This window comes from Labrus mixtus, chromosome 16 (genome assembly GCF_963584025.1).
Source record: "Labrus mixtus chromosome 16, fLabMix1.1, whole genome shotgun sequence".
In the NCBI taxonomy this organism is placed as follows: domain Eukaryota; kingdom Metazoa; phylum Chordata; class Actinopteri; order Labriformes; family Labridae; genus Labrus; species Labrus mixtus.
The window spans coordinates 12,090,589-12,114,454 of NC_083627.1; the positions used below are offsets into that span (position 1 = coordinate 12,090,589).

Here is a 23,866-nt window from a genome sequence, read left to right on the forward strand (position 1 = left end):
CTTGTGTTTGGAGATTAGTGTCAGGTTTGCTTCTTATTAGTTGCGGAAAAAACGAATCATAAATAATCCCCAGTGTACGGTGAACAAACATCTCTGGAGTTTGTGGTTTAAAAACAGTATTCTATATCTAATCTACCTCCATTTCCAGGCTCTTTTCTTCTTTAAGATTGCTTCTACATTTCTATATTTCTTTTAGTATGGCCAGCTACCCTAATGGAAAAGTAGGACAGTGTATCACCAAGAATCTACTGGTACTATGATTTAGCCTTTTTGGAAGGAAGGCTATGGATTTATGTCTTTGATGACTCTGCATGTCACACAAGTTAAAATCTAACACTTGGCTGCTATGTGCATCAACATTAACATTTAAGCTGTAACTAAAGGGTTTATTAACGAGGTAGTCCTATTTTGTGTAATTCAATCTTTGGACATGCTTTCATGTTATTTTTGTGTGTTGTTATCTCCTGATATTAGCTAACAAAACACAGTTACTCTTAAGATGTTTTCATGTTGCTTGTCTGACTTGTTGCCCACTTGCAACTCAAACGCGGTCAATTCGGATGTGACGTTATTCTCAACTCTGAGTTCCATGGTAAATCGATCACACCATTTATCATTACGATATGTGCGTACTTCCTTTTTCCGAAGAATGCAGAATAAAATAGATAGATTACAACAATGCTATCTAGCTTTTCAGAATCCCAAAACACACCGACACAGATCTTTGCATGTAAACTTTGGTTTAGAAATCATTCCAATATTTCTTTAAAGTGGTTAAAGTATCACAACATTTTTTATTGTGTTACCAAAGTGCATCGATAGTTTTAGAGACGCAATGTTTGCAATTTCTTTGGCCCATTCCAATTTCCGATTCTTTCAAAGTCTGACCTTCCGATCCAGATTTTCTTCTTTTTGTTTTTGTTCTTTACTTTAATTGCAATTCAACGTTGCGATCATAGTAAATGACTTACTTTTAATTATGCTGTTTAAAAATGCACCAGGTTACATGACCATCTCTCATTCTCGACTGTAAAGTAAAACCTGCTCCACTCTCTTCAGCTGACAGACTCCCAGACTCCTAAAGATAATTATAATTACCCATCAATAACTACTGTCGGCGACTGTTTCATTACTCTGACACTTGCAGTCTGCACTACACCCTGCTACTTCACCCTTGAGCTTTACCTTTGAGAACAGACGTAAGACATGAGCAAAAAGAAACAAAAATGTGTATGTTGAATTGAAACACTTTGCTTGATAAGATTGATTTAAGTCAAAATTATTTCTTTGTTTTACATTCAAATTGCTGCAGACACATCATACCTTTTTATATATTCAGCATCATGTCAACCTTTGATTGGTCTGCTGTGCATTATTATATACTCTTAATTCTTCCCTGAGAACTTCAGTGAGGATCAGTGTACACAGTAACAGGAGCAGTGTTTTTCCTCTACTGCCAAAATAAATCTCATTACCAATGTAGTAAAGCTTCACACCTCCGGCAGTTGTAGGAGGCAGCTGTGTGGTACAAATTAGAAATGGAGAGATAGTGATTCCTGTAGCTGGTTGATGTGTGGAATTCACAACCCCTGCTGCAGGAGACAAGTGGGCAGGATGAAGAGGAGGAGCACAGAAGGAGGAGAACTGTAAACATGCATGCTGGTAAACCAAAAATCACTGCACTGCATTGTGGGATATATCCGTCAGACAGGTCTCTGTCAGAGCAACAAGATAGCCTGTGAAGGCAGAATTCATGCTGAGTGCGCTGTTTGTCGAGATGGGCGGGTATTTTTAGATGTTTTTTTTTTCTTTTTTTATGAACAAGGCAGGAAATATGAAAGTGAGTATCCCCCCCCCTTACTGAAGCATAGACTGTATAAAACATAGATGTAGTCTCAGTGACGTCACCAAATGGTTTCTGAAGCAGAGATTTGAAGCCCAACCAAGGGCAGTCGCCATATTGGAAATAACGACTCAAACTTACTTTCAGTCAACCTAGCAACATGCAAAGAAGTACAGCTAAGACAGGCCTTTAGCTAGAACTAGCAAACAGCTGTAAACATGTCAAAATGGGCATTTTAACATGGGTGTGAATGGGACTTTCGTGGCTTTTGCAGCCAGCCTCAAGTGGACACTGGAGGAACTGCAGGTTTTTGTACTTCTGCAATGGCTTTATTTTTAAACCACTGTAGGCTGCTGGAGCTTGACTAAAGAATTTTTTTTTTCTTCTAAACCTTACTTCATATTGTGTTCTGCAGGTCTCTGCCTTATATGGCAACTGAGGGCATTTTGGGTCTCATTCACATGTTCCAGTCGTTATCTTTCTCTTGACTTCGAGTATTGAAACACCATCAAAGGATCTGTTTTTTCCCTTTCTCTTATCTTTCTTTGGTTGAAATCTTTGACGTAGGGAGAAGTTGCACAATATAAGAGAAGCTGTGACAGTTGGACTTTTGTCGTGAGAAAGCATAGTGGAGCCTAAATCCTCTTTATATAAGTATATTAAAGAGCAAAGTCCATTTCCCTTGTATTACTGTGATACCTTTTTAGCCAAAATATACCTAACTCTCTAGTGCTGCCACAGTGATACGCATCAGAGCCCTAGTAAACTTAATAGCCAAACAAACGACAATAAAGCGATTTCTAGTTTTCCTTAAAACTAATTTGCATTATGTAAATATAACAGGATATAGACAGAGCAACACAAGCCGCATCAGCAATATTTAGGTATCTGTGGCTCAGTTGGTAGAGTCGGTCTTCCCTCAACCGGAAGGTCGGCGTTCGATCCCCAGCTCCTGTCGCTACATCTCCGTGGGTCCTTGGGCAAGACATTAAACCAAGTTGCTCCCACTGCTTTGTCAGCGGGGTATGAATGTGTATGAATGGGATTAGTTACTTCTGATGGTGACTTTACAGAGCAGCCGCTGCCATCAGAGTGTGAATGGTTGTGAATGGGTAGGTGTGACCTGTGGTGTGAAAGCGCTTTAAGAAGACTAGAAAAGCACTATAAGCTCAGGTCCATTAACCATTTACCAAAGTTTCGAACATTTAAAATTCTGCAGTGTGACCATTAAGAAATATAGTTATAGAACAGTTCACATATACATGTAAAATGTATTATCACAGATTGGACTCTTTTGTAAGATGTGAGATGGAGAGTAGAATGTCAGGGTTAACAGAGGGGATAGGACTGACATTGGACTTTTTCCTGCCTCATGATACTCAGGAGAAATCTAAAAAGAATAAGAAGAAAAGGGTACTCGGCGTGGCCATTTTCTCAGAATGACATAGAGAGTGAGGTTGAGATAATGAAGTGGAAAGATGGAGAAGGTAAAGGTAAAAAAAAAAAAAAAAAACTGCAAGCTAGATGGGTCATAACCTTGTCGCCAGTATGTGTGTGCCAGTGAGCAGCTGGAAAAGACTGCTGCTTCTGCCTCTCCCATCTGCCTTTCACACCGCTCACCCTAGTAAGCGCCACATGATCCAAGCTTTGTCTTTTGTTTTTCTAACTATCATTACCATCATCCCCTTTGTTTGATTTTCATCCTTGATCTTTTGCGTGCATCTTCCTTGCTTCCTCACGGGCTCTTGTAGTTGTGCTAGTACACCTTAACTAGTGGCAGTGTATCTGCATTTAACAACAATAGCTGATACACTGAACAAATCCTCTTTATTTCCTTGTAAAGGTGCTATGTGCTGAATAAGCTATGTCGGTTAAATGAAATATCCTATATAGGTTCAGGGTTAGGTCACACAAGTCCGTCTTGTTTATACCGTGCTGTATCACAAAGGTTATCTCTGGACACTTTCCATAAAGTGAAGGGCAACACTGAAGCAGGATTTGCTGTAAATAACAACTTTGCATTGTCAGCGGGTTTATCTACACATAGCTATTTGTGCTACCCACCTTCACACCTAGGTTGTGTTCACAATTAGAAATCATCAGATGTTACAGCACAGCCTGTCGCTGCACTGATCGTGAGGAGGGGAGGAGGGCAGTGCAATTTTAAAACGTGTTTCCTGTCAGCTTTATATCTTTGCATGTTGATGCCTCCACTTAGAAACAAACCCCCAAAGGTCCCCATTGCGACAACTGGTCACTTTAGAAGGGCTAGTCTGTGTGGTGATGTACAAACCTACAAGCAAACTAGGTTCAACTTTAAATGTGCAAATTAGCCAAATCATGTAAGTGGTACATCTCTACAATACTTGACCTGATTTAGACAATAATTGCTGCCAGCATCATAGAGCAGACATTGATGCTGAGTGAATGATTACATTTTCCTCCTTAAATGTTTATCCCTTGTACTGTCTGTTTTTGTGACTATATGCGTGCCATTGGTGCACATGGCTCTAAGTATGCCTCTGGTGTTCTTGGTGCTGTGCTGGTGTTTGTGTGCTGCTCGAGGACATGTGCAGCGTTGCACTTTGCTGCATCAAAAGCCCTTCAAACTGGAGGCCTTGTTCAGTAAAGGATGTCCCTCCTTTTTTTCGAGCTCCTTGGAGAGCTTGAAAAACAACGCAGTAACCCTTTAAGCACTTGGTGCACACGGAACAATTCACCTAGCAGGCAACATGACACTGTTGGCAGGTTGAAAGGAGAGAGGTTTGATTCAGTGTCCTATTTAATTACAATATAATTTACACTGGAGCCTCACTAAACCCTAACCACAAGCTTTTCAAAGCCGCTGAGTGGATATTAGAAGACACACTTCTCTCCTATAACTCATGTAAGTTTGTACTTGTGTCCCTTATTTGAATGATTGTGTTGTAGTTAGCTGTATGCGCACTAGAACCTCATTAAACATTAGTGTGTACATGTCACTCTGCTTCTGTTACTCCACTGAGCTTTGTTCAGGCAACTAATACTTTGTTCATGACAAATCATCAGCACCCAACACAACATCAGGCATGTGAACCCACTTTTGAGTATTTTAATAACAAGGCAAAGAGACCCCTAGGCCAGGTTGTAGCAGTCCTGTTGCCAGTTTGTGTTGGCAGGAGCAGAACCGGGAGATCTAGAGCAGCGATACCAGGGGAGCTCAGACAGCAGCAAGCTCGGCCCAAGGCATTTAGCAAAGATCAACGGCTGTTAAAAAAACGACAAACTGACATTGGAGACAGATTGGAGGGGAAAGGAGAAGGATGGAGTTGGGGCGAAAATAAAAGGAGAGGCTAAATAAGAGGAAAGGGAGACTGGTGTTGTTTGTCAGCAGATCGATTGCAGCTAAAGATAGAATTAGATCGGGACTTTCCTTCACCTTAAGAATAGCTACATGTGTGACCCCTGAGGGAAATAGTGGATGACATTCAGGTGTTTAGGGGTCACTTTGATTGACACATTATCAATTATACCTTAGATGTGAATATGTTATATTTCATAGCACTAAATATCCACATTGAGACAGAAAAAGTATTTTAGTTGTCTTATCAAAGGAGCTGCATACCCGTTTTTATAATTCAAATATATTTATCTATACCTTGAAATATTCATCTGCAGAACATATGCACAAAACAAGTTTTTTTTCTCATGTGGGATCTTGAATATTTGTTTCTGTTTGTTTAAGTAAGATTCCAATGCTCCTAATAGAAAAGAAAAGGTGTTAAGGGATGAAACATGATTTGGCTTTCTACGTGTCTGAAATTGTAGCCTATTGCTGCTCTCCTGCTGGCGACTTAAAATAGAATTAAAAGTGTAAAGCTTTGATATGCAGCACGCTACTTTGTGGCTAAATACTAAAAAAGGTAAATTACCAATAAACTGTCATGATGCTAAAGGCTAACTCTGTGCATTTATGTGGTTGCTATGTTACAAGTCTTACCAAGAAATTCTCATATGGGACTAGTTTTATATTAAATACCACTATACTGAACTATCTTACAATACATAATACTATTTACACACATCTAAAACAGAATTTATCATCAGTGGTAAACACAGAAGACTGTTAATGAAAACAGTAAAGGTGAGTTATTGAGGATGTATCTAAAACCTATTTGGATGAGAGAATTCAAGAGTTTCCATCTTAACTATGTGTACATCATGTTCTGGTGTGTGCCATATCGTTGGTGAGAACTGCTCCAATAATCTGTCTATAATCCTTAGTTCATCCACAGGATTACACTTTTAGCTGCCTGACTGCGCATCACTTTAGCATGTTAGCATGAAACTCAAGTCTTCAGATCTTTGTTTTGAATGGAATAAGACAGCTGCTGGGTGATCCTGTGTGTTTGGTATTTACTGGATTTTTTTTTTTTACTTTGCTTATCATTGAAATCCAATAGCCTAATTGTACATGTTCCTGTTTCAAAAAACCCTTGATGTGATTGTTTCCTCAGTTTAATCATTGACGTTGGAAGCGTGGGCAAAATTTTGAGTTAAATCTTGTATTTTTATGAATAGAAATATATTTTGACCTCAATGAATGATTTGTTAGCTTCAACAATGATGTCAGGATATTGTTGTTTAATTTATTAAAAGTTTATTTAACCAAGAAAAACGTCATAGAGATTAATAATCTCTTTTTATAGAGTGTCCTGGCCAAGAAAGGCAGCAACAGAAGGTACAGACATACAACACACTGTAACAATACAAAACACAAGTCAACATGTTCCCGGGTCATGATGCAGCAGAAAGTCATTTGGTAAAGCATCTTCAACCCGATGCATCTTCCTTCAACCCCTTCAATATCGCTTTAAAAAGATTTGGGGCCCTTTTTTGGACGGCAAAAAGCACACAGGGCAAAATAATGTTGGACGCGTCCAACTACATTTTGCTCGTTAAGCGGTGCACAATCTGGCCGCTAAGCGAGGTACAGAGAGCAAAGAGGATGAGAAGTTGCTTGATTATATAGGTGTGTTTTGGGATTATCAGAAATCAAACCAATCTAATTGTCAGCTCTCATTCCCTTTAAGAGCCAGGTACGTCTACAAGATGGGGAGTTTTCATTTACACAGCACGTTTCAGTCCAGCCGGCTGACTTAACTCCTGTCATTGTAACCCTGTACACACAGAAAACCTGATTACATAATGAAGAAATAGAGAAGAACACTCAACTATCCTCCACATATTTGTGATGAAGTGATGTGTAATATAACTTTATGAGACAAGCTAGTTAGCTTAATCAATTAACAGTTGCATTAAATCATCGAAGACAAACTGCATTGTGAAATACATTTCATCGACATTCATTAAGCCTGTCGTGATGCTGATTCTTTTAGCCTCTTTAACAGCAATATGTATTACGTGTTAGCATCAAGATTACAAAGTAAGATGTACGTCCATCTACTAATGCACCAGCCACCACTAACAAAAGATGATGCTAGTCCAGGTTCTGTTGTTGGCTAAACTGTGGCAACAATACCTGCGTCTCCCAAACAGGCCACAGTACCAAATGCCATAGCCACAAGCAGCTTTTAGGTAAAATTGGTTCAATGGAATATAATTTATAAACCAGTAGCTGAAATCACGTTAACAGTTGAGCAATATCAGTAACCGATGCAGATCATGGTAGATCTATAGTTGAAAAATGATGACCAACTTGAACAGTAGTGTTTGCAATCTATTTCCAGCTCGCTTACTTTACATTCATCACTGCTCCGTCTCGTCTCTCGTCCTCTTGACTTGTTTGCATTAACCATATAGTCGGGGTGAAATTCTGCCTTTGATGCTAATATTTAGCTGAGGATCTTTGCTTTCATGCGGCTCAAATCACTGGAGAATAGTGTTTGGACTTTTCCCCCGTGAGGACCCACTAAACAAGTGAGAGCAACAGGGATCTTACGAAGCCTGATCAACTAAAATGACCCTGCTGTGCTAAATAAAACAAGAAGGTACAGGGTACTGGGTCTTCACAACAAGCCAGACCAGTACAGTGCAGTATCAGTGGTGAATGTGTGAGCAGCTGACTTTTTTTATACAAGAGGGAAAGCTTTGCTGCCGTGTGAGTACATCTACACCTCTGCACACTCTGTCTTTATGTTCATGAAATATTTATCTGCTGAGTGCTGACTTTTGATTTTAATGAATATGATGGTTATTTAGACTTGCCACATGGGTGTGTTCCGGTTCATGTTTTTGACGTTTAATCTGTATGTTAACGTGTAAATAGGCATGTGTATTTTTGTTTGTTTTTGTCAAGGATGTAGGTTTAGCAGTGTGTGGAATCTGACTTATCGAGGGTTTGATAGTGAAGTGCTTTTACAGCAGAAATATATACCTGTGTGTCTCATTTCACAAGTCATTTGCACAATTTTGTTAAAGCATGAGTGCTTTCATACAGTAGCTGCCTCACCTTAGGTTCAGTATATTGTTTGGGCAGAAAACTATTCAGATATCTTACCTTTGTATCTAAAAATATATGCCTGGGGAATCGCAACCTGACTTTTGAACTGTGACCAGCTCAGCTGCTGAGGTCTGGTTGTCTCGAAGATCATGACACACACACGCACGCACACTGGGGCAGAGGATGCTGCTGATATAATAAGCTGTCAGGGTGGAGGAGGGACACGATTCGACCTGTCAGCAGTCGAGCCTCCTGTCTTCGGTTTGCTCAATGTGCAGCAGACGCTATGGATTTTTATATATTGTTATTGCCTGGAACATTGCTAGAAATACACACTCAGTAAAGGTCATAGCTCTGCACAGAGCAGATACTGAAATGAAAACAGACAGAGGGAGGACGGAAAGTGAAAGTGGCATTAATTATCCATTAATGTTCCTCTTGTTTTTGTGAAAGCTTTTTTTGTCTGCTCTCTTTCCCCCCCTCTCTTCCTTTCCTTTTTCTCAGTACTCAACCAAAGAGCAGTTCAAATTATTAAACATTTCCCACCAATACTATCTCTTAGAGTCACATTTTGCATAATGTTATAACACAAACGTTATAGCTTGACGGCATTTGGTGGACAAACTTAGCAGCATTCGACTCGTTGGCTCCTCAAACCTGGCCCTTCCCACACAAACACATGGTGTGCTACAGTTGGGAGCCATTGATAGCCCCCTTCCCTGCTGTGATTTTACAGACAGATGCATTACTGACCTGAGCCATATGCCGATGCACACAGCTCACTCTGAAAGCAACAGCTTTGAGTGTTAACAACACTAGACCAAATGCTCGATTTTCTGGCTGCATTAAATGTGTTTGGAGTTGTGAAGCCGCTGTGTCTTAGCCATTAATGGGAAAAAAAAAAAAAAAAAAAAACAATCAGGGAGAAGACTGAAATAGCTTCCCACGCTTTTCTCCATGTGAGCGCTCACCTCACTCTACAACTGTGCACTTCAATCATATGCGTGCTTGTAATCGTTGATTTAAACAGAGGAAAGCGCATTAAATGATGCACTTAGTGTGTGTCATCCTTTTGGCTCATCACCACTGATTTATTGACTTACAGCTGGAGAGTTGGTTATTGTTGTTTCAAAATGATAAATATAAATATAAAGAGAATGAAATATACCTTTGAGATTGCTATAATTAGTAATACGCAATAATGTACATTAGATGTAGAGAGAGGAATCACCAGCGCAAACAGAAGTGATGAATAAAAACATGCTGGTGTTACTTAGTGTGAGCCTCCAACTGTAAATATTTCATGCTCAATAGCAGCAAGCAGGCTTTCCTCCAGTCCTGTGAATATAATTAATAAATATTAAATCAATGAATATCTTCTCTCTCATATACATAGACTGGTTTAGATTTGTCCCCTATACATATGCATGCATTCCTGTATACTGCCATGTTTGATTCTCTTTTCCTTCTGATTAAAAATGAAACAGCGTGAGAGGATTCTGTTGTTGAGGACATCATTAAAGGATGACATTCAGAACAAAGTTGTACACTTTTGATGATAGTAAATGAGTTATCTCCATGTTCACAAGAAACAGGTCGGGCAATACTAAAACATGGCTTATTGAACAGGAAAAGCAATGAGGGAGTCAATGTTTCTGCAAAATGAAACTGGTGAAATAGCCAAATAGGGCTTTTTTTTATATCACACGTTTCTTTATTTCTCCATGGAGTTTGAAAATATGTAACCTGTGAGGAAGTATTCAAATAGTCCCAGATTTCAGAGCCATTTGATCCGTATAATGTTTGGCGCTCGGTTTGGCTTGAAGTTTTCAGCCGCGTAAAAGTGATTGTTGGTTGTAGATGGAGGACATTATTTCTCGTCTTTGTGTGACCCAGATGGAAATAGCTTTGCCCTCCAATGGACGTGTTATAAACGAGGTCAGCCTCATCCCAGATGGAGGTCTGAGTTCCTGAAAAGAAGCCTCAGGAAAGGAAAGAGGAAGTGTATAAAAGCTCAACTTGAAAATGTTGTGTGTGAGGAACACATCACAGTGGCACACACACAGTGTTTCAGAATGTTGCGTTACATGTCATTTATAATGTTGATAATCCACATTTCACTCCCATTTAAATGGCACTTGGTTTAAGAGTCATTTTGTGAGCGTACTGTCTGGCTAGTGCATCACCCAACTATAGGGATGAACCGGTTGATTAATCCTAAAGACGGTACACCGTGTGTTTCTGTTCTCATTCACAAAAAGGGGGCCGGAACATTAGTTTCGGTGTAACCTGCACGGAACGAAAACAGAGTGACACCAGCTGTCGTGCACCAGTGCCCTCCCATGTCAAGCTACGCTGAATCAGCTTCACCATGGCAAAGAGACACTGCAGCGACGCTTTGTGTCAACCGAAGAAACGAGTGAATTTTAGCAGTGTGGGAACGCTTCAGGTACACCAAGAATGACCAGGAGAGCGTTGAAGATGATGGAGCCCAGTCTGTAAAACCTGCTGGAAAAAAAAAAGGTTTCGGCTCAAGTGTCAAACAAACACGCCAGACGTTATGCAGTAACTGTGAGATCACCACCCGAGCCATGTACATACATACTGACTGAGTGATAATGTGTGAGTGGAAAGTTACTCAATGAAACATCTTGTTGTTCAGGAATGAAATGTAAACGTGTCACTTAATCGATGACGTAGCGGTGACAGTTTGGCTTCAGTGAGACGTAAACAAACAGCCGCGACGCTGCAAGTCGTCCATTAGGAACTGTTTGAGGAACGTCTCTTCCTCCCGTCTGTGTGGAGTTTGACGCTCAGCATTGCATGTTAACATACCGGGTGGAAAAAAAAAAAATGCAGGCTTCCTTTCCTTTATGTCAACCCTGCGCTCCTTTTTCCTCTAGTATATTTTCATCAGTGTTGCCATCAAGTAAACACAACTCATCTTTCTACCTGTTTTTTTTTTGTCTCTCATCTGGAGCAAATGCCACTCTCTGTAAGCCTTTAAAGCCTCTGCCCTTTGTTTTAATACATGAGTTATTTTAAGTGAAATGAGAAGGCTCAAAGAACACTATAAAATGTGAGACGCTTTAAATACTTGTGTACGTGTACATTCCCTCTTTGAAAGGGATATAATCAGGATTTGGGCATGCTCTGAAAACTCTGAGTGCAGCAGGAGAGGGAGCTCCACACTGAGGACCAGTCCTCATTCTTATTTTTAACCAGTCCACTAATGTCTTTTCCTTCTATAACTCTCTTGTCTTCATCAGTCCTTCCTTTCTTCTTCTTCTTCCTCTCTGCTTGTCCTTTTTTTTTTTTTTTTTTTTTTACTTCCCTTAGAAAGGAAACACGATCAACAGCCTATAACGGACTATCAGTGAATGTAAAAGCACAACAAATGGAGCCAGCAGGGAATGAGAGCAGGTTTTTGGGAAGGGATTTGATATGTATAAAATTTTCATTTGGTTACTTAAACTTAGAGGAACTCTTCACAAGTCTTTGACCTCCCCTGTGTCATTCTTTTTGATGGCACCATTTCAGTTTTTGTCTTTTTTCCCTTGCTGATTGCTTTTTGACGTTTACCTGTTTTTGATCAAATGTTTTCCCATTTAATGGTTCTTGCAAAGCACCATCATACATTCATGTTTTCGATCGTCAATCTTTTCTTCGCTAGTTCTGAAAACTCGCCGCTCTTAAAGCTACTAATACACAGCTGTGTTCAATACTTGATTCTGATTGGCTAGAACCCATAGCAATGGTCTGATATCTCTGAATAGCTGACCGTTGTTAAAAGATCACACCGTTACTATGAAGAGCTGTTTCTAAGGACGCGGCTCTAATCGTGGACTCTGGAGGACTAAGTGTAATCCAAACAATCCGTGGAAAGACATTCCGTTAATTTGATGTTGGTGTGTTTACTGTGTGGTTAGCAGAGACGGGGTAAACATAAAGGAGAATGGGGAAGATGACAACAGAGAAACAAGATTAAAATAAACAAAAACTGCAGGCTGGGACCAATACAATCTTCAAAATTGAGGATGGTACATGAAGTTAGCAGTGACTGACAAACTGTTGATGTTTGCAGGAGGAGCTGCATGTGTGAATGCAAACAGCCACTTTTTTTCACTCTGGCTTTATGCTGCTAGTATTTTTTCTGCAGAAAGTTCAAGTGAGCTGATGTGAGAATATATCAGGTTATAGTCAGGAGATTGCACCTCAAACGAGTGGGAGGGGGTGGTGAGGTTATGTTTTCTGTGTTCGCCAGTATGTTCTTCTCCGCTCTTTTGTTGAAACGGTGACTCTGTCGAACTACATGTAGCATATGAAGGAAAATATTCTCATTATAGTGTCACATAGTGGACTCTATTGCGTCCGCCTCGTTCTTTATATGTCATAGCATGCTTCAGGAGACTCCGCCCCCCCCTCATTAGTCACTGATTTGACTAATGGAGGAGGGGCTGTAGCTTTTTGCCAGGAGGCGCGAGGCTGCCTCCACTCCAGCTCTTAGCCGGTTTCTAGATTGGCGGTATGGTGGGTTGAGACAGCATTTCCGAGGTTGGGTTTCAGAACGCTTCTACAGGTTCAGCGATGCTGCTGACAATACATCCGCGTAGTCTATCTATTCTACTAACACAAGTTTTGTGATGCAGCGAATGCAAGATTTCATATCACTGGGCCATTGTCTCAGTCACCTCTGGGTTACCTCATTTGATAATACACAGAGACTTCACTGACAACAAGCTGAATCTCTGTGAGATCATCACATTTACTTGAGTTTTTTTTGGCAATTTCATAAAGTAACCATAATGAATATTTTACAAGACAACAGACTGTGTTTCCATTGACAAGAGGTACTAAGGCTACATTTGAATAGAAAGAGGCAGCTCATTGTTACAAACCAAAAGAGTATTGTCTGTGTCTGTCTCAGCATTCTAGCATTTTGCAGGTCAAGGTTGTGTTTTAATCAGCGTTGTTTTTAGAATTTACGAAAAAAAAAAAAGCTGTCACAAACTTACTGTGATCAACCAAATATTTGATCTTTATCACCAGCATGCACACAGTTATTGTCACAAATGACCTAAAAGAGGAAATGAACTACAAATCTGCAGTGAGAACAATCTGAGGCAAAGAATATAAAGCTATTTCTACAGTCAAAAAAAAAAAAAAAAAAAGAGTCGTGACACTCAATTGCGAGTTCCAGGAAGAGAGAAGCAGATTTATTGGCAATTTGCAGGGAGGTAAAAACATGAAGAGCAGTAGGGGAAGAAACAAAAGAAAAGAAATGTAGATGAAGTTATCAGCTGCCCGGCGACGCAGGTGGCCACTCAGATTGCTGTGCTTTGAGACGAGGCAACGGGGGCCTGAAAACACTCGAGTGAACAAAGAACAATCAATAGTGCTTGCTGGATTTTTTGATCTGTCGCTTTTTTCACACGGCCCCAGCTCTTTCTATTTTATTCTAGTGCTGCATACCACTTCAATAACCCCTGCCCCTCATTTTCTAACCTTCCCTCTCAAATCTCAAAGGCTTTCTTTTTCTCGCTCCATCTTTACATCTCTCTTCCTCCCTAATGACTGGGCTGTTGGCAGGCGATATGATGGCACTTTTTTTTTTTTTTTGTCTTTTAAGCCCATCAAAGAGTTGAGAAAAAGACTGGCTATCTGAAATGTTAAATATGGCTTCTTTCAATCTCTTTGACATTCTCTTTATAAAGTCTTCATCTCAATCTGTTCTCCACCACTTTCTTTCTCCTTCTATTTATTCCAACTCGAGCTGGACTGAGGTATTGGATAACAGGCCTTTTATTAAAAAACCTGATATCAGCCAGCTAGTTTCACTGGTGTCATCTACCTCTGTGATGATGATGGTACCTCTCCGACCACAGCGAGTCAATATGCTGTTATTTAATGCCCAGGGAAATCATTCCAGCCTGGTGTGGGAGGATTTTACGTCACAGTCAGTAAAACCTTGAGCGAATGCCGCTTCAATCCTCCTCAAGGAGCAGCTCACGCAAAGAATGAAATTTGTTTTAGTGTCCACTGATGTCCAATAAGGAGCTTCTGAAAGGTTTCTGGACAATAAAATGGCCTTGTAAGACAACCCTGTTATAATCTTGCTACCTTAAATAAAAAAAAAAATAAAAAAAAAAAAAATTATGAATCAGCCTTCAGAAGTTTAATTTAAAAGTTTTCACCAAGAACATTCTTAGGCCCTGTTTTAGCCTTTCAAGATAATATGTGAAGAAATATAATGATACTTTCTTGCAATTTAGTCACAAAAAACAGACTTTTTTTATTGATAAACATTTGTGATCTTTTGAAAACTTTAACAGGAGGAATTACAGAAGTAGTGGTTCTTTAATACTGTATATATAAATGAATTACTATCTTTGGGTAAAACGAGCGCCATCCTCTGCTACATGATGAACATGTATTTGGAATCAGAGCACCTTACATATGTACACTGCACAGAGACAACAGAGATAAAAAAAAAACCTACTTGAGTGATTGTGAGTAATTTAATGGTATGGGAATGTAACAGTCCAGTGTAATGCACAAAAAGGCATGAGGAACAACACAGAGTTAGAGAACCATCAATATATAACATACCAATCTTGATAATCTTGACAAAATGATTGGGGTGTGTAAATATATTTTTTAGATATACTTTATTGATCCGGCAGGGGAAATTCAGCTTTACACTTTTATTATTGAGACATGCTTACACACACATAGGCTGAAATACACACATGCACAAACAGGATCCTATGGACATGCGTTAATGGAGAGATGTCAGAGTGAGGGAGCCGCCCACAGCGAGCGCTCCCGAGGTGGTGGGGAGCTCGGTGCCTGGCTCAAGGGCACCTCGGCAGTGCTCAGGAAGTGATCTTGCATCTCTATACCAGACCAATTTCCAGATTTGGTCCACACTTTGCCATCAGTGCATGAATGTTTATGAATGGGATAAGTTCATACTGATTGCCACTTTACGTAAAAACGATGATACCTTTAGGTTAGTAAAATCCTTGCAACTGCATTTAGAGCATTGTTGTTGTATACTCCAACAGTGTAATAAAAATAACACTTGGCCAAAATAGTGTTTGGCAACATTGAAAATCAATAACTTCTTACAGCTATTATCAACGTGTTGGTATTTTGGAAATGAGTTCTCTAAAGTCAACAGACTGATCAGTTGTGTTACTCCCAACACTGCTGGAACCACGACACAAACAAATTGAGAACAAAACTACACAATTAACATTTTAGCCACTATGATGGACCGTCCTTGTAACATTGTTGCCACTATTTAGTACATTGGGCATACATGGTCTAATCATAAAATACTGACATATTATGTCCATAAAATTCAGGACATTCAGGTCTAGGGCTGGGAATCTTTGGGTGTCTCACAATTCGATTCAGAATCTATTTTCGATTCAAAACGATTCATGGATTCAAAGTATATTTTTGAATTAGTAATACTTCAGCTACCTAGCTATCTACTCCAGTCATCTGTGAGACTGGCTGAATTTCTTGCTGCTCCATTCTGCATTCTGCAATTTTTGGAAGTTATGAAACTATTTAAAATCTCAGAAGATAAGAATCTCAATTTTTACATAAAACATTTTTTTTTGCCACCTCTCTTCAGGTCCCAACATTTTTCAGTAATAGTTGTTGTATGTTGTTTGCTGTATCTCACAACAGGAGATTGTCTATGTCTGATGTGATCTTATCCAAATATTTCACATGATTAATTTAAAGGGGGTGTAGGGGGATTAGGAGGAGTCTTCTGTGATTGTTATTGCTTCTGGGTTAATCACTGCAACATGTATCAGGACGTCCAAGCAGAGGAACATCATCACCCTGCACACTAGTTGTATAGTGAACATTTCTGACCGTTTCCGACAGTGTTTACACATGGGCTTAAATGTTAACTTCATGCGAGCTTTAACTGGAAGACTGGAAGGAGAAAGTCTGCTTAAAGCCAGGGTGCACTTCAGCTGGATGATGTAGGGACACTTGTGTGAGAGGGGGCTTTGATATTATTTTTTTTAATCAGGGGAACAGTCACAGCATCGGAAAATGTTTTTTAATCTTCATTTACATGTGGCGAGCGTTGTTAAATGAGCTGTGTTTTTAAGTGTTGGTTAATTGTGTTACAGACTCTGCTGTAAAACACTGATTCATGTAAGTGTCTCCCTCTCTTACCTGACAACATGCTTTGTCTCTGGAAGTAATTCTCATCCATCGATGTGATCTTCTCCCATCTCAGCTCCTTTCCCTCCCCTGATTCTATCTTTGTGGTGACATCACTTGCCTGCATGTCTTTGTCTCTCTGCCTCATCTGTCTTTCCCTCCTTCTGCTTTATGCAAGAATTATCAACCCAGAGGTTAGTGACCTGCTTAGTGACACTGGAACAGATGTTCACGGGTCTGTGTCTCTGTATGTGGAGCAAAGTATGATGGGCTCAACAACAACAAATAACAAGCTAGGGCACTTGGACTGGATGGACGGATTAGTGGTCCATGCTTGAGGATGCAGGGATGAATGAAGAGATTTAAAGTAGGGTCTGGGTGTCTTCAGATTTAGAACAACTTTGGCCCGGGAGGACAGAAAGATTTTTCTTTTTCTATTCTGTGCTTCTCAGACCAGCAGTAAGGCCTGCAGTGATCTTTCACATCCTGGTCACATCTGGGTTAAGAAAAAAACAAACATGAGGGAGTGAAGGGAAAGTGGCATGTGCAGTGAAAAGGTCAGGGTCTTAGAATAGTATTTCTTGTTTTTATTGAGAATGGAATAATGGCAGCATGCCTGACACTTAACACTTGCGTCCTGTGATTTGGTCTCCCAGGGCTTTGTCGAACCTGTAGGGAGCTGTCTGATGATCTCAACACCTCCTCTGACAGCCATGTTGGAGGGCCTTATAGCCATCTTTTTTTCTATATTTTGGATCTAGTAAAGTTAAATTCACTTGAAGCTGCCTGAAGAAGCAAGTTAATTCATATAAGTTCCTTAAATTCCCCAAGTTACAGCAGAAAAAAAAACACTGTTAAAGACTGGTAAAAAATACATTTCTATTTTCTTTCTCATTTCATGACAGCTATGCAGGAGTGAGTTTTTATATAACTCTCGTGAAATAACTTAGAGGATCCCGGGGGGGGCTGATTGTGTGATTAGTGGTGTGCCATGTACGTGGGCTACAGTCCTCAAGAGTGGGCAACCCTGGTTTGAATCCGACCTGTGGCCCCTTTCTCGAATGTTGTTCCCCACTCTCTGTCTCTCTATCTCTCTCTCGCTCTCTCTCTCTCTCTATCTCTCTCCCCAGTTCCCCAGAGTCTATCCATATCATTAAAATGAAGGCATAAAAAGCCCCAAAATAACAAAATCCCAAAAAAAGAATGTCTCCTTCAAGATCGAGTTAGAGGACAGCTAGCTTTACGTCTTTTCAGTCTATTCTTGATAAACCGGTATGCATGATTTTTATTTACATTGTGTTCAAATTAAAGACCGGCTCAAAACACTTTCAGTTTGGACTGCAGCGCACAATTTATTTCATCCCAATCTTACACATTTTTGCAGATTATCAAATGTGTGCGTTCAGCTTAATTTGTTCTTATCGTAGAATTAATACATTTTCGCTGTCACCACCAATTATCTGCTTCATTGTTTATTTGCATGAATGTCTTTTTTTTTTTTTATATAGCTGCGTTTTTCACCTACAATTTTAATGAACTGGTGTGCCCCATTCTCTGAGTGGAAACAATCCCAACTCTCCAGCATTTAGCACAGGCAGTTTGTTCAAAATATGCTCCTGTGGTTACAATTATGCAGAATATGTCATTAGTCCAACATTGTGTTTGTTTGAGGATTCTTGCTGTTCTTTGTTTACTTTTTCTGCAAGCCAATTAAGGTGACGCTTTGCTCTGTTTGTTATCGAGAAGCATTAGTTCCTTTAATTAGAGAATCTTTGTCTCTCCAATTAAATCCCATTCTTTCTTCTAAGCTTTTATTCAAACACACCCACTCACATGTCCTCACACACACACACACACACACAAAGAGGTGCAGACTCTGTGTTTTGTTTGTAAGTGTTCCAGCAGACAATTTGCCTGCGTGGGCGCCTTAATAATTTCACTTGCACTAAAAAGCGTCTGCGTCACTCCACGTGTGACAGGCGTTTGTTTTCTAAACACTTATCTGAGGTACAATGGTGCACTCAGTCCTATCTTCACCTTCTCAACTAACACATAAATTACTGGTTTATAGCGAGACCAGCTGGTTTCAAATAGCTTTCAGCACTGCACATGCCACTCAATAACTCCTCATTTCACTTGTATTTGTACTCAGGTTGTGTGCAGAGCTATGCGCAAGTTTGCTTTGTGCTATTTTTGAAAAAGAATAATATCCAGACAAAGTTGACATGCCTTCTACATTAATGGTGAAACTTGAGGTGCATGTTCAAATTGATATATAGACTCTAGAAGGGAAGTCGTTTTGTTATAAGAAATCTATTTGCATTGATATGTGGCATTTTCAGATTTTTTTGAAATCTTATATATTATGGTAAATGGACTTGAGCTTGTATAGCACTTTTCTGGTCTTCTAAGTGATTTTACACCGCAGGTCTTACCTACACATATACACACATTCACACACTGATGGCAGAGGCTGCTCTGTAAAGTGACCATCAGAAGTAACTCATCCCATTCATACGCATTCATACACAGCCGATGAAGCAGCAGGAGCAACTTGGGGTTAAGTGTCTTGCCCAAGGACACATCAGACAAGTGTGCTGCAGTGAACTGGGGTTTGAACCCTTTACAATCAGGTTGAAAGAGGACCGCCTCTACCAACAGAGCTACGGCCGCCCCAGAGCTCACAACGATTTTTTGGAAATACCTTTCCAGCAAATCATACCAAGACACGGTCTGGACACAAACTGCATTTTTGTGCCATATGACAAGATAAATGATTGTTTCCTCATTTTGCACTAACAGAAGTTACCAGACAGAAAGGAGGAGGCCATACTTGATGGTTGCAGTTCTCTCTTCAGTAGCCTGGGTATAAATCTCAAGCATTACTGTTAGTGTACAAGTATTAAGTCTAACACCTTCAGGATAAGGGACTTAATTTGAGTCTAATTATATGGGGGTTATATAGGGTTTTGTTTCTGTGTATTTGAAGCTCTCGTCAGGCAGCTATAAAGATCTTCACACCCACACCGTCCACCTCATCAAACATACTCTTTGACTTTCTGACGTTCATACAAACAGTTCAAACAGGCCTGTGCTCTTGTTTACTTTCTCTTACATACACACACACACTCTCGCCACAAAGTTGTTAGTGTGATCACCCAGCATGACTAAGGAAAGATTTGGGGTCAGTGAGGTGAGCCAAGTCTCATCGGAGATGTTTAAGCCACAGACCGTTATTTAAATCACCATGCACACAAACATATACACTAAGAGAGAAAAGTACTCTGATGAGTCAAAGCAAGCTCATTAGCTGTCCACTTAAAAGGTAGCAAAGTTAACATGCACCAGTAAGTTGCCTTTTGTATTGAACACTTTTACATTCTATAACAGTTTCATTGATTTACATCATAAGTATTTATTAAATGGATTGAAATTTTGAAGCTAAATATTTTGCATTATGCGTTAGGACATGTGAATCCCTTATCTTATATTGTATTGCGGGGGTAAAGGTAAGTCCTTAATTCAAGCCTAAAAAAGAAACCAAAACCGTATTACCTGATTACAGATGTTGAAGATTTTCATGTAAAGTTATTGATATTTTTGGGAAATACAATTACCCCACAAAAATTTTGGAAAATCTCAAAAGTGGGGCAGTGAATCGTTTTGATTTAATATATATTTTTCTAGTATTATATTAACTCAGTTAGAGATATGTGGGTACAAATACAAATACAGATATTTACAAATAGAGCTTTTGCAGTTGGTCAGTTACGACCATAGACTATACAAAACTTGTATGTTGTCTCAGGGATGTCACCCATTGGTTTCTGAAGAGTTGTTTTGAAGGAGACGTTGGTGGTCGACATGTTGGAAAGGCTATCTCCACCCAACTTAGAATCATTCAAGTAACAGGCAAAGAGTTTTTTGCAAGTTCTTGCTAAACTCTTGGCCTTAATATGATAACAATATGAGATTAAAAAAAAAAAACATCAGCCCATGTGCATTGTGAACACATAGATGAAGGAGCTTTTAGGGCCAAAACCATTTTTAATTGTAGTTATATAATGGACGAAGCTTGCGTGACATCACCCATCGGTTACTTACGACTTTAGAAGCCTGTCGATGGCGATCTGCGTAATCAATATTTCCTTAACACTTTGCTGACTTCTTGAAGTGTTCCAGCTATTTATCAAGTATTTTTTTACAGTACCTCTAGCCATGTTACTGCTGAACATTATGGTGCTAATTGTAAAATTAGAATTATCGGAGCAAAAGGGTTTAAAACTCAAGAATGTACAAAAGATCATAATAGCTGATCTACTCCAGAATCTTGAAAGAATGAAGGAATGGTTTTCAATGATGTACTTTTTGCCTATGCTTTCATTATTCCACAAATTACTTAAAATATGTAGATACATCCTAGTAACACCATGTAATTCCAATTTAAACCACCATATTGATAATGTCATTAATGGGTAAATAAATTGTATTTTGAGGGGGAAAAAATGTAGGGATTTGGTTACATAGTGACAGACTGCATTACGTAGTTGCACCACTGACATCATGTTTTGTAGGGCACATTGAGCTGAGATGAAGATTAGGAGATCTGGACACACACACACACACACACACACACACACACACACATACACACCGCACAGCTGATTTGACACACAAACACACAGCTGGCCAGATAAACCCAGAAATGTGATCAGTTGGCCAGTGCTTGACGTCACTGGGGTACGTTTGGGATTATTTAATGTTTTGCGAATGTGATGCAGCAGTTTAAAGACTTGTGTTGTTGCACAACATTCGTGTCAAGGGGATTGGGTTATAACACGGTGACACAGCTCGCTCTGGTTTCATAGAAAAAAATCCAAATGTCATAGTGGGAGTGGACACAGTTCTGTCATTTTCACTGTTTTCTAGCTAACTTGCTTGTGTTATTTTCCCATCGTTTTCATGATTTCATTTGCGCACACTCTTTTTTTGTGTTTTGAAATTCAAAAAGTATGCATCTGTGGCCAAGTGACAGCAGTGACGGGATGATGTTTGCTGACCAATTGCTTTTCACTTCTCATTTGTCACTGAAGATTATCCTCCTGTCTACTTAATTGTTGCTGACCTCCTGTTTCTTTATCTTTGACTGACAGGTGTGGGGGAAAAAAACGGGTCTGGCTAGCGCTATAGTCACTATTGTTGTCAAGGAAACCAAGAGTCCTGTCCTGTTGCCATGGGGAAACAGAACAGCAAGCTGCGGCCAGAGATGCTGCAGGACCTCCGAGAAAATACGGAGTTCTCTGACCACGAGCTGCAGGAGTGGTACAAGGTACACACAGACACACACCCAACACAGTCTGCACACTTTCAGGTGGTACCAACATAGCAGCTGTAGTACTGCTGCTACAAATTTAAGAGTGGCAAGAAACTAAACAAATGACTAATGAATGACTTACCTCCAATACCTGTACCTGTAAATTAGCATCCATTAAATGGCACTTTATCCTTCCAAAGCTCTACAGAACAGGATATTTTTTTTTTACTTTTTACATTTTGAAGGTGCTCTAGATAATTGTAACCTTGGTTTAAAAAGGCATTCAAAATATATATGTATCACTAAAGTTGAACACATTGATGTTAATTTAATAAAGTGATAGTGCATTCTATCTCATTCTACTGTCTACCTTTAAAATATAAAGAACTATTGTACACTGTGAAACACTTACAGTACATTTACTGAATTTTCTAGCCCTCTCTTGGGCAACTCCTGAGTCTCTAATGCAACTAAGTGATCCACACACACAGACACACACACACACACACACACACACACACACACACACACACACACACACACACACACACACACACACACACACACACACACACACACACACACAAAAAGGAATTTTCCACATTGCTGGTGACTCTCTAACTATCAACTGGGGAGCTTTTCAGGGCAGCTGTGTCTCAGTGTAGCTAAGCAGGATATTAGTATAGCCTGCTCTGCCATCAGTGTGTGTGAATGTGACATGTTGTGTTAAAGCGCTTTGAGTTGTCAGAAAATGAGAAAAGCCGTTTAAATGCAGTCCACTCACCATTTATAGAAAATAAATACCGTCAATTACTTTATACAATTAGCATTAAAACCACCAATCTCAAGTAACATAAACAGACTTTAGTAACACCACATACAAATTCAGCAAAAACAAGATGGAAGATGTCGTGACAATTTGTCCATTGGTCCACTTTCTCAGGCAAACGTCTATCCTACTGTAACACTGTCACTGTTGTTTGTTGAAGGTGGCAGATGTTAGTGCTACATTCAGTCATAGGTTTGACTAGTTATTGTTACTTTGTGTCTGACGATCATTGTATAACATTTCACTTCTGGTTGTTTGTGCCCTAATTTGAGCTAAGAGCTACAAACAGTATCTGTAAGTTCCACTTAGAGGAAGTGAAAGAAAGGGAAAGTGTGTTTTGAGTTATTTTTAAAGATTATAGAAGTGCTTCTGTAGATATAAACACCCATGACAGTAAAGGATAATGATCAAACAGAACAAAGGTGTGTAGTGCTCAGAGAAACTGCAACGTTCACATTACACATTTTTTAATTTTTAAAAAGTCATTGTTTCATTTTTTACGAAAAATTTGATATCATTTTGGAGTAATGACTTAAAAGTGCTTTGCTTTTTTCTAATTTTGCAACTTAAAGTTAAACAAAATACTTCTAAACTTTCCGTCTGGTTGACAGGGATCATTCACAGACAGGGAACTAAGATAAATACAATTTTGGTTCTACACAAGTCAACTGAGATGAGATGATGTTTAGCAAAATGAACATGTTATAAAGAAGAAAAGGAAATATTTATTTATCACAAAGTAGACTTAGATTTGAAATTAAGTTTTGGAAAAATAAACGTACAACTATTCCCAATGTTCCACCATATGCCAAAAATGAGGAGCAGACAATAGCCACCATGATGTGACTTATTTGGTTTTCCAGCTTAGAATTAAGCATTTTAGCCCTCGCAATCATTTATTTTGAAGCCAAAGTTGACCTCGGTGATCTTGCACTACTTTTAATAAGATTAATAGTACGTTGATTTACAAAATGAAACACATCATGGCTTGATGAAGACTTGGAATTGGGGAATGGGCGAAGGAAAATGTTAAAACAATTGAAAATAACAATGGAAAAAAAATTTGATTGGAAAATATTTAAGTCTATTTCGTTACCAAAAATTCCCTTGAAGTTATTTTTCACACAAAGCAACTCATATACCATTTAGTGTTATTTAAAGAGACCCAACAGTTAAACCATGAGCAAGCACTTGGCGGTATTGGCTAGGGAAGTCATAGTCATTAAATCACGCAAACATGTA

The 23,866-nt window shown here is 39.3% G+C and overlaps 1 protein-coding gene across 2 annotated transcripts in view; it reads left to right on the plus strand.

Moving 5' to 3' along the window:
* Nucleotides 1-23,866, plus strand: part of LOC132991611 (hippocalcin-like protein 1) — a 44,739-nt gene that overhangs the window by 11,407 nt on the left and 9,466 nt on the right. For both annotated transcript variants that reach the window (XM_061060420.1, XM_061060421.1), the window contains one exon: nt 21,635-21,810. In XM_061060420.1, the coding sequence (XP_060916403.1) occupies nt 21,715-21,810 (96 nt within the window). In that variant the 5' untranslated portion in view covers nt 21,635-21,714. The remainder of the gene's footprint in view (nt 1-21,634; nt 21,811-23,866) is intronic.